This window comes from Oncorhynchus masou, chromosome 17 (assembly GCF_036934945.1).
Source record: "Oncorhynchus masou masou isolate Uvic2021 chromosome 17, UVic_Omas_1.1, whole genome shotgun sequence".
In the NCBI taxonomy this organism is placed as follows: domain Eukaryota; kingdom Metazoa; phylum Chordata; class Actinopteri; order Salmoniformes; family Salmonidae; genus Oncorhynchus; species Oncorhynchus masou.
In genome coordinates this window covers 13,360,411-13,372,730 of record NC_088228.1, presented here as the reverse complement: position 1 = coordinate 13,372,730, position 12,320 = coordinate 13,360,411, and the positions used below count along the sequence as shown (strand labels likewise).

At 38.7% G+C, this 12,320-nt stretch overlaps 1 protein-coding gene across 4 annotated transcripts in view; it reads right to left on the bottom strand.

Annotated features, from left to right (window-relative positions):
• Positions 1–4,488: 4,488 nt before the first annotated feature.
• Positions 4,489–12,320, bottom strand: part of LOC135558527 (phosphatidylinositol 3-kinase regulatory subunit beta-like) — a 49,768-nt gene continuing 41,936 nt past the window's right edge. For all 4 annotated transcript variants that reach the window (XM_064992391.1, XM_064992390.1, XM_064992392.1 and 1 more), the window contains one exon: positions 4,489–11,669. In XM_064992391.1, coding sequence (XP_064848463.1) covers positions 11,486–11,669 — 184 coding nt within the window. In that variant the 3' untranslated portion in view covers positions 4,489–11,485. The remainder of the gene's footprint in view (positions 11,670–12,320) is intronic.

Genomic DNA, 12,320 nt, shown 5'->3' with positions numbered 1-12,320 from the left:
AATTCCAGAAAATGATATCATGGCTTTAGAAGCTTCTGATAGGCTAATTGACATCATTTGAGTCAATTGTAGGTGTGCCTGTGGATGTATTTCAAGGCCGACCTTCAAACTCAGTGCTTCTTTGCTTGACATCATGGGAACATCAAAAGAAATCAGCCAAGACCTCAGAAAAATAATTGTAGACCTCCACAAGTCTGGTTCATCCTTTGGAGCAATTTCCAAACGCCTGAAGGTACCATGTTCATCTGTACAAACAATAGCACGAAAGTATAAACACCATGGGACCACGCAGCTGTCATACCGCTCAAGAAGGAGACGCGTTCTGTCTCCTAGAGATGAACACACTTTGGTGCGAAAAGTGCAGATCAATCCCAGATCAACAGCAAAGGACATTGTGAAGATGCTGGAGGAAACAGGTACAAAAGTATCTATATCCACAGTAAAACGAGTCCTATATCGACATAAACTGAGAGGCAGCTCAGCAAGGAAGAAGCCACTGTTCCAAAACCGCCATAAAAAACTCAGACTACGGTTTGCAACTGCACATGGGGACAAAGATTGTACTTTTTGGAGAAATGTCCTCTGGTCTGATGAAACAAACATTGAACTGTTTGGCCATAATGACCATTGTTATGTTTGGAGGAAAAGGGGGAGGCTTGCAAGCCGAAGAACACCGTCCCAACCATGAAGCACGGGGGTGGCAGCATCATGTTGCGGGGGTGCTTTGCTGCAGGAGGGACTGGTGCACTTCACAAAATAGATGGCATCATGAGGTAGAAAAATTATGTGGATATTTTGAAGCAGCATCTCAAAACATCAGCCAGGAAGTTAAATCTTGGTCGCAAATGGGTCTTCCAAATGGACAATGACCCCAAGCATACTTCCAAAGTTGTGGCAAAATGCTTAAGGACAACAAAGTCAAGGTATTGGAGTGGCCATCACAAAGCCCTGACCTCAATCCTATAGACAATTTGTGGTCAGAACTGAAAAAGCATGTGTGAGCAAGGAGGCCTACAAACCTGACTCAGTTACACCAGCTCTGTCAGGAGGAATGGGCCAAAATTCACCCAACGTATTCTGGGAAGCTTGTGGAAGGCTACCCAAAATGTTTGACCCAAGTTAAACAATTTAAAGGCAATGCAACCAAATACTAATTGAGTGTATGTAAACTTCTGACCCACTGGGAATGTGATGAAAGAAATAAAAGCTGAAATAAGTAATTCTCTCTACTATTATTCTGACGTTTCACATTCTTAAAATAAAACGGTGATCCTAACTGACCTAAGACAGGGACTTTTTACTAGGATTGAATGTCAGGAATTGTGAAAAACCGAGTTTAAATGTATTTGGCAAAGGTGTGTGTAAACTTACGACTCAAGTGTATATATGTATGTATATATGGATATATGTATGAATGTTTATATATGCATATGTATATGTATGGGTATGTATATGGATATATATATATTTACCAAAAGAAGATATGAGGGATTGGAAATGATGCAGACAATTACATTGTTGGAAGCAACAATCTTTCCGCAATATTAAGCTGATCCACCCCTAAAATATTTTTAAAAATACATACCATATGAAACATAACATACCATACTAATTGGAGTGTCCAGGATTTACATTTACTATGTTACGTTTACCCCTGAGTCCAGGTTAAGATCTTGGAAGTTCCCTTTTATTATCAGTAACCATGCTGCTGTTCCTCGTTCCTTGTTCCTCATACCACCTAACTGGTTTTAATCAGCGTCATGGCGGCATGAGCAATACACACGACAGCAAAACAAGAAATACGCTTAATTTCTTGTGAAAGATGAACCAAGTGTCATGGGATTTTTTAGGGCTGTCCTATAATCTCCAGAGCAAACAAACAGGACAGGAGGATAACTTTACGATGACAGCAGTTGACAGTCTACTTTTCTGTACAGCCGGTTCTCCTTTAAGAATTGATTGTATCCCGGGTGGCGGTCTGTTTCTGATCCCTTGCCAACTCCTTATAGAATTGTCATGCCAAACATCAAGATCATGTTTGGCATGACAATGAGTGACAAATAGATCAGGGACCAGGCAACATCTATTGTGGTCTGGGAAGAAACACAGGCAATATTGTACGCAACAAAGCTGCATGATGTCTTTTGTATAAACAGTTCTCACAAAGTGCCCAGATCCTGATCCCTAACACCCTAGAAGAGCCCAGGAAATGCATGCTTCAATGAAAAGCAAACTGAGTTGAGCTTTTTTCCACCCACTTTCAACAAAGTGAACATCAAGTAATAACAAATATGTTATTTGTGAAAGAAAATTATAGAACATTCTCAAATTAATAAAAAAAAGATGCATTGATTGTGTTTGTCTTCACACCCCAGAGTTAATACTTGGTGGAAGCACCTTCGCCAGCCATTACAGCTGGGAATCATTTGGAATCAGATTCAGCCAACCTTGTACAACTCTTAGGGCAACATACTGATTGTTCAAAACAGTAGGCACAGCTCCTCTTTCCATGACATAGACTTGACCAGGTGAATGCTATGATCCCTTATTGAGGTCCCCTGATACATCCCCTTAAATTAGTGTAGAGGAAGGGGGGGGAGACAGGTTAAAGAAGGATTTTAAACCTTGAGACATGGATTGTGTATGTGTGCCATTCAGAGGGTGAATGGGCATGACAAAATATTTATGTGCCTTTGAACGGGGTTTGGTAGTAGGTGCCAGGCGCACCAGTTTAAGTGTGCCAAGAATTGCAATGCTGCTGGGTTGTTCATGCTCAACCGTTTCCCTTGTGTATCAAGAATGGTCCACCCCCGAAAGGACATCCAGCCAATTTGACGACTGTGGGAAGCATTATTTTTTATTATTTTATTATTTTATCAGCTATCTGAGCAGCTAACCGATTGCTGCAGCTGTACATAGCCCATCTGTAAATAACCCACCAAATCTACACATCTCATCCCTATATTGTTTTTTTATTTACTTTTCTGCTCTTTTGTACACACTGTATATAGACTTTCTTTTTTTTCTATTGTGTTATTAACTGTATGCTTGTTTATTCAATGTGTAACTCTGTGTTGTTGTTTGTGTCGCACTGCTTTGCTTTATCTTGGCCAGGTAGCAGTTGTAAATGAGAACTTGTTCTCAACTAGCTTACCTGGTTAAATAAAGGTGAAATACTTATTTTCCACCATAATTTGCAAATAAATTAATGAAAAATCCTACAATGTGATTTTCTGGATTTTTTTTCACATTTTGTCTGTCATAGTTGAATTGTACCTATGATGAAAATTACAGGCCTCATCTTTTTAAGTGGGAGAACTTGCACAATTGGTGGTTGACTAAATACTTTTTTGTCCCACTGTATATGCATAGTCACTTTAACCATACCTACATGTACATACTACTTCAATAAGCCTGACTAACAGGTGTCTGTATATAGCCTTGCTACTGTTATTTTCAAATGTCTTTTTACTGTTGTTTTATTTCTTTACTTACCTACACACACACACACCTTTTTTTCCCGCACTATTGGTTAGAGCCTGTAAGTAAGTATTTCACTGTTGTATTCGGGCGCACGTGACAAATAAACTTTGATTTGAAACCCTCTGTATTTCAAGTGTTGCGGTTGGCGACATCATGTTATGTGTATGCTTGTCATTGGCAGGGACAAAGATAAAAATAAATATGAAAGGAGCAAACTGAGTCTTCAGTTCAGACTTACATTTGCTAAAAAAAAATGACGGGAACAAGGTTTCAATATTGCTGTTCATCAATGATTCCCAACCATTTCTACAGAGCTTAAGCAATTTTGACAAAACCAATGGAAATACAGTTGCCCTAAGTTGGTAGAATCTTATTCAAAATTATTCACAGCTGCAATGGCTGCCAAAGGTGCTTCCATCAAGTATTGACTGGGGTGTGAAGACATACACAATTTTTTGTATTTATAATTAATTAGGAAATGTTTCTATCATTTACTTTCACTCTGAAAATGTGGATTAGCAAATCATAATGAAATGTAAATCCCTTTTTAGATAAAATTTTAAGGCAACAAAATGTGAAGACTGTGCAATGGGTGTATAAACTTTCACTCGGCACTGTGAGACAACAACAAAAAATGTCTCCCTCGTGTGGTTGAAATTCAATACTGACTGCGTCACAAGTCAGCCTCAGCACGAAGTCCACCAGCCTTCAACTGACAGGAATTAAAATGGAATTGACCCCAACTGCCAGGAGGCTGGGGAGAGGATGAGGGCTCATAATGACGGGAATAAAGTGAATGGAATGGTACAAACACAAGGAAATTGTGTGATGTGTCAGTGCCATTCCATTCGTTCCATTTCAGCCATTACTACCAAACCGTCCTCCCAAATTAAGGTTCCACCAGCTACCTTTGCTGCAGCTCTATCCCCATTTATTCTCATCATAGGTTTGACTGAACTCATGGCTACATGTCAAACTTACTGAAAAAATACACATGGAGACCTCTTTCTTTTTCTTACATGTTTTATTATTATTTTTTTTAAATCATTGCATCATCCTAAGGAAAGAACCGTACAGAAGTAAGAGTACCTGTTTGAGACAACTCCGAAGCAAGCTGTACACAGAAAACAAAATAAAAAATGTTGCATCTGAATTATCTAAGACAGACTGGAAAAAGATGAGAAGAAGAATAATCTTCCATACATAAAGATTGTGCACAACACAACCAGGAGAGAAGACTCCCACTGGTTCACCAACAGTGCTCCCTCTGAGTTCAATTGCACTTTGGTGTAGAGTAGCTTTATCAGACAGTCTGGTTCATGTCCATTTTACCGTTTTGAAAAAAGGGAAAAACATGATGCCAAATCTCGCTACAATAAGAATCATATTATCATACTGCACTTTGATTTCTCCAAAGCAAATAAAGGTTTGTCAAAATGTACTGTACCGGACGTGCATTCTACAACTGTCACATGATCACAAACACCACCTAGGATGAAATCTACATTGAAGGGTTGCAGAGATTAGATAACAAAAGTAAACAAAAAGCATTATTTTTAATTGACTCTGTTTTGAATGACAGAGAGCAAGTCAACGAATGTACTGCATTTCTCCATCTTAGTGAGACGAGGATGACCTCTTAGTGCAAAATCGAAACCCATGCCTCTTCTCATTTCCAATTTCCAAATTAAAATGTACTAGTTGGCTAAACCTCTCTCTCATTCTTGAAAAGCAGTCTGAAAACTAAAGCCTCCCAAATCATCTATGGTGTAATCTACAGCCAAAACCTAACTTGAGATTTGCGACTAACTCCAAAAAATGAATGTATTATTATTAATTAAAAAAAAATCTCCCATTGATATCAATGCACAATGTGCAAAAACGCTAAATTAAGATTGTCTGAAGTTAGGATTTGTGTCATCGATATGTGTCAGAAACATTTATTCAAATGTCAAAATTTACAACAAAGTGTAAATAGGATAATTTTTGTCATAGGGTCAGTCTGGTCTAAAACGGAGTTTGGAACATCCGTGTGTCACAACAGGTAAATTAATGTTGGGTTTTGATTCAACGATGTCCATTTACCTACTAACAGGGGATGAATAGCTGCGGTGATTTCTCTATATCCAATAGCATAGACAGTAAGGCAGACGTGCTCAGCAGCTCAGACTTTGTTAACGTAACACAATGCGTCTCTGATTTCTTTAAACTTGAGAAATACTGCACCAAACACCTTAGTCAGATTTCTAATTTTGCAACTAAAACATCCTCGGCCAAAAAGTCTAAATGAATGACAGATTTCTTCTTATCCTAGATTCATTTTGGGATTTTGAGGAGGGGAAATAGGCTTCCAGTGTCTAATGGGGGACAAACATTATTAACCAAATGAGGAATCGGTCAGGAAACACACCTCCAAGACTGAAATCTACCTTTTGTCATGAGAAACAGAAAAACACATGCCAATCGGCCTGTTCAGCATCTCCTTAATGATTCTAAGCCACCCAGGGACCATTCTGCCCTGGGTGCCTTTAAAGAAAAAGAAAAATATGTCGATTTTGTTCTAAGCAGACGAAGGTAACAATTCTTCTTTTGTCATAGTGAGGGAGCACTGTTTGACAAGTAAAAAACAACAACATCTAAACAAAAGAATAAGCAGTCATAACATCTTCAAGTTTAAAATGACAGAGGAAAGAAATAAATCAAATCAATCGATCAGTCATTTATAGTGACAGACTGATTGATTCTCAAACGCATACTTGCTATTTGGTTAATTAGATATCGTAAACATTTGTACTTTTCTGTATGGAGGAAAATATTCAAGCTAGCTTATTTGATAGATTCTGTACGGTTATCATTAACAAACAAAAACAAACCAAAACAAACACTTGGACAGACAAATCAATTAGCTTAAAAGCCTAATTAAAAACAAACCCTACTCAGGCACCTTAAAGGAACACTTTCTAATGCCATCATTGTTCCATGTACAAAGGTCTGTTATTCCCCGAAGGAGTGTTTCTGATCCATGTACATTTGTACCTTAACTATTGTTGTTGGCAACATGTTTGGATGGTATAAAGTATGTGTTTTCTAGTGCATTTGGGGGGACTTTATCCAATGATTAATAAATGCCCCACTCTTCGAATTATACATTATTTTCATACCATCTCAAACACTCCCCTGGTGAAACTTTCAAACTGCCTCCTTTTGCTAAATAAAAAACACAACCAGAATCTCAAACTGAGAATACATGTTCATGTCAAAATAAAAATAATTGCCACCATGATCTGAAATAAATGAAAATAAAAAAGGTGCTTTCCCCATTCTATGGACAAAGCAGATCTGTATAGAAAACTACTTTCTGCTCAGAAAAACAATCTTAAAAATATACAGGCTGTAGTCTAGATAGCAGCTAGTCCCAGTGTTGGTCAGCTCTGTTGTCACCACCCTTGGTAGGATAGTAACAATGGAGCTTTGCTGAAAGACACTGGTGTCAAGGCTACTGATAATCTCGACTCAGACTTGATACAAACACATATGTGTGAGTTGGTTAAATGGGGCCAAGGTTGACCAATCAGTATGATATCATCATGGACAACTAGATTGAGAGCTGCATTTTAAACATAGATGAGCCTGCCTCCTCTTCATTATAATTATTGTGGGTCAATTAAAATCAATAGAACCACAATCAAAAAAGAAGGAAAGCTTGCTGTTGATTATGATAAAGCTCAGAGTTTCTGGAAACTAGATATCACTTGGCCCACTGATGAAATGCTGCTGTGGCACGTCAATAGACGTGTTACCATCTAAGCTCTGATTAAGTTAGCTTCTGTTTCTGATCCGTTTCCAGCATAATTAAATCAGAATATATAACCCAAAAACAATATGTCAAGATATATTTCAATATATTTCTTCCAAATATGATTCAAACCTAAATATTCATCAAACGTAATAAATGTTAATTACTTGTATTCAGTAAATGATATGGTAGAAGTATGATACCTTATTACAAGTATTTTGTACCAGAGATAAGCAATAATGGGTCATTCATCTGATCATTTTGGAGGGTGCTTGGACACATGCTGTTTCACGATAACAGGGTAAAGGACAATTCAAAGCAACTTCTGCTCCAAGTCAAAGCACAACAATGGTCAACTCACCCTCATCCCTCTTCCGCAAACCAATCTCATTGGGCACGACCACTGAAACACGATCACTGCACAAATGTTAACATTAATGTTAATGCAAGTGACGTTAATGTGACTCCATGACATTCATATAGCATTAAAGAGCTGAGGACCGACCAATTATACCGATTGCATATTAGCTAGCTTCCCTTTCATTTGGTTTGAAACGGGTCACCCATTTTCAAATGGGAAATGGGTAGGCCTGACACAATCAAAACCAGAAACGGAACACAGTTTTATAGTATATACAGTTAAACAATTGAATCATGAAAAACAGCAATAATGGACATTAGTCCCTCTTGCCTCAATGTCAATTTCAAAACAGGTTCAGAATACAGGCTACTATTTCAAAGTTTGTCATGCCTCCACCCTATGTATTGTATAAGGGGACAACAACGTTTTCTTTCACTTTGATTCACAAAGAAAGTCAGATAAAACATCCCTGACATGAGATGCTTAATAAAAAAACACTATCATGGCTTACTGAGCTTCACTGACATGGTTTAGGATTAATTCATACTTTGTAGACGTAGACACACTCAATTAAGGAGTGTGGAACAGGAAAGAGCACATTCACAAAATGATGGTCCGACGGACTGTAAATAAATAGGTCAGTAGCTGGGTAAACTGGATCTGAATTCACAGGGTATTGATGTGAAAACACAGAAATACTGCATGCATTCATTTGAGTGCTTATCGAATGAGATTCGGCTTATTAAACAAAACGCGGTGTTGGGCTACGACTGTGTATTCACATTTCTATCCACTCTAGGTTTGATTCAATATACAACAAACCCCAAAGGAAACTGCCTCGCTCACTGAAGAGCACCAACCAATAGCCCCAGTCACAAAAAGAACAAAAGAGAAGCATAACTAAACAAACAACCTCCATAACTCGCAACACCCACACACACACACACACACACTAAAGGAAAGACGATAACTATGCTCATTTGTCAGTTCTCTTCAGGGGTTGACATTAGTTGCCTGGCTACTCAGACTCCTTGCTCCAGCCAAACGCTATGCCACACCCCCGGACATTAGTTTCTTACGCAATACCTCCCCGACCCGTCACCGAATGCAAATATATTCAGGGCCACCTGATTGGTCCAGAAACCGATGGGTTGGGCCAGAGCCAGAACACGTGGGTAAAGCGGCAGTTTGAAAATTCCTCATTGGCTTTGACACTAATTGGTTTAGAGACAATCTAATCGCTGATTACTTTATTTTGCACAACGCCCCTCACCACAAATTACTTCAATGATGGTAGTCTCGGACTAAAGTATGTAGTGAACAACAGAGAAGTGGAAGAATTTAGTTCGGGTCGTCAGGCTATGACATTGGCAAATGTTTTTTAAACAAAGACTACAGTACACTGTGGCTCTGTCTACAGGAGAGAAGCTCTTCTGACATAAAGACAAGAGCTGAGTAACGCAGACAGAGAAGGCACTTCTTAACTTTGTGATTCACACTCTTTTATATCCCTCTCAAGACACCCAACTAATGTCACTTTGAGTTTAATTCTTGTCTAGTCTTCTGGCCAAGAACTGTGCAAAGCACCATTAAACAGTACCAATGTATTTATCCTTAACATAATTTTTGTCTCCAACCAACATTTGTACCATCTAATTTCCCATAACTAATTAACCAATCCACTTGAATGACTGTTCAATTGCAATATTTACGCATCATACTTAATCTGTATTACCAAAAGAGTGAGAATAAATCACACTTTGAGCAAATTATCATGTTTAGAACTGCCCAAAAAGGAGTGGCCATCATTCTACAAATGTTCTCAACAAATCTAAACGCAGCACTTAAATCAAGTCACCAAACTTAAATCCTCGATATCCTCAGTTTCATTACATGATGTTTCTTTAAAAGAGAAAACCATTCAATAAAATTGTTTAGATTTGTTTCTGTTGATACAGTCCTAAAATGTTTTGGGACTGTATCAAGTGGACTAATGAAAAAATATATACCAAAGATAGTTTGGGTGGATTTCCACTTTAAGTCAAGAATCAACCTTCAAATTTTGGCTGAAGTGTATTCACACAAACAAAGTCTATGCTATGGAAAAGGAATAGAAGCATTGGCAGAGTAAGTCCCTGAAGCAACACAACAAAAGTACTGCTCAGTACCCGTGGAGGGATTCACTCGACAGTGAGTGTGTCTGTAAATCTCCATGTATTCTTATTCACTTACTATAGTTTGTGCATTATACTGGTCTACGACATGAGGCGTACACACTAAAAACAGCACGAGTACTAGGGCTAGTGTCTAGGTACTATCCAAAAGAAAGATTTACATGCATTCTGTACTTATAGAAAATCTCTCGAACCTCTGTGGTCATGCTCAAAACGGATCAGATATTTTATTTGCTACATGAAAGACATCCTTCATTTGGCTCAAGTTTAGCTGGATACTGTGCATCCTCCAGCAGTTTCCCCTGCGGGGGGACACAGTTGGAAAGGAAAGCATTCAATACTTTCTGTTTGCATGGTTACGTACAGCAAATACAGCTTTTAGACTGACAGTCACGCTGCCTGTTACTGTCTGTAGATATATGGGTCGTATAACGTTAATCTGGGGTTTTTCTTATGTACAACAATGTTCTACAGCTCTGTGAATCAAGCTTGTGTCAAATTAAAACAACAGTCAAGCTCAAAGAGGAAGTACTGTGAGTAGTAGTAACGCTGTGACAAAAGCAAAGGCTTATGAGAAGAACATTGTACTAGACAGGCTTCCAAGAGACTAAGCCATACAGCACCGAGAGTTAAGATCCAATAGATTGATGCTCTGTGAGTATATTCACGTAGAAATAAAAACACCAAGAATACTAACAGTAATACCATCAATCATGGCTACAGGCTACAATATAAAAGAAAGCACTGGAAGCAGAGTTGGGGTCAATTCCATTTGAATTCCACTCAATTCAGAAAGTATATTAAATTCCAATGTAAAATGTTCCTCATTGAAAAGCATTAAAGATCATTGGAATTGGCATTTCAGTGTGCTTCCTGAAATGACTAGAATATAAATGGAATTGACCCCAATCCTGACTAGAACAGAAATGTAGAAATGAGCTTGGAGAGATTTCTCCACTAGCCACGATTAAATGAAAAAGGGAAACTTGAATCCCTTTAGAAACTGTATTCATCAATACACTATATATTTGATCTATTGTGAATATCATCTATATATTCACAATACACCAAATATATCACATCTCTTTTCATAAAGAATTTATATCTTACAACAAACTGGAGGAGAGCCCACGGCAGTTTCATGGAAATTGGACTTAAAAAACAATATCTATCTATATATATCTATATATATTTCTAAAGCTGCAGTTTGCTCTCCCTCCCAGCACCAACCCACCCACCCCACAGTCCCCTTCTTTCCCAACACAGGCTTGTGGTCAATCAAGGCTCTCTATGGCACTTAAGCAAGCTTTTTATAGAATCTAACAGTTTGACCCTCCACCCCAGCCCTCCTTTTCAGCACCATGCATCTGAAAGCTGGCATCAACTTCCCTTCCCCCATCTATTCTACATCCAGTATCTTTACCCTCCAGCTTCCCGACTCTCTCCTTTCCTCTCTCATTCCCTCTTGCTCTTCTAACTATGGTCTGAAAGCTTATATCATAACTGTGTGCTTATGTTGTTTTTCGTCTACGAACACGTCTATGTTTTTTGTCTCATGTTTACTGTGGCTGGTACTGTAGTACATAGTGTGCTTGATTTGCCATGCTTTAGAAGCTCTGGTCTCCATTAGGGGTCGTCATGCCATGCTGCCCCTCATCTGGGGTGCTGCTGCTAGGTCTGGGTGAGGACCGGGTAGGCCAGGGTTACATTCAGCTGGTCGTTGTGTTGGACCAGGGACTCGTGCTTGTAGTGGAGCACCAGGTCCTTCAGGGAGCCATAGAGGTTGTAGGGCTCGGCGAAGCCGTAGCCTTTGTCCGTCTTGTAGATGACGCAGTGTTTGGCGTCGCCGTCCACACTGGGGGAGACAAGCGATTACAGTTTTATGCAAACAAACAGAAGGTCAAATGTCAAATGTTTCCTTAGTAATTAAAAACAAAAACAACATTTTAGGTTATACGTTAGGGTTGGTCTGAAGCCCAAAAATAAAGGAAATTCACAATCATCACAAGCCCCAACTTCACCCATGCGCTATTAAGGTTTTCCAGGGCACAGCTTTGACCTACTCCACACTGTAAAAAGCATCCTGGCAGCTGGCAGCCAGTTGGCAGCCAGTTACCTGTAAGTTACTGTAAAAAAGGTACAATATTTTATGTAAAATTACAAAGCAACTGTAAAGTTTAAAATGTACTGTTAAACCAAAGTTTCAATGGAATTTAAGGTAGAATACTATACTTTTTATTTTTCATAATAACTTACAGGTAACTGTCTGACAATAAGTTACCGTAAAAACGACACAATTGTTTTTACAGTGCAGTAGCTATGTGGGTCTCCCCTTTGTTGTCTACTGGTGTTCCCTTAAATCAATGGCACAGTGTACAATTGTCATTTGAGGGGATGCCAACAACATTACTTAAAAATGGCAAGTAAGAATAGGGATAAAGTATGTGGTTTTAGTTACAACCACATACTATATTCCTACTTGCCAATTTTTCAATAGATCAACCCA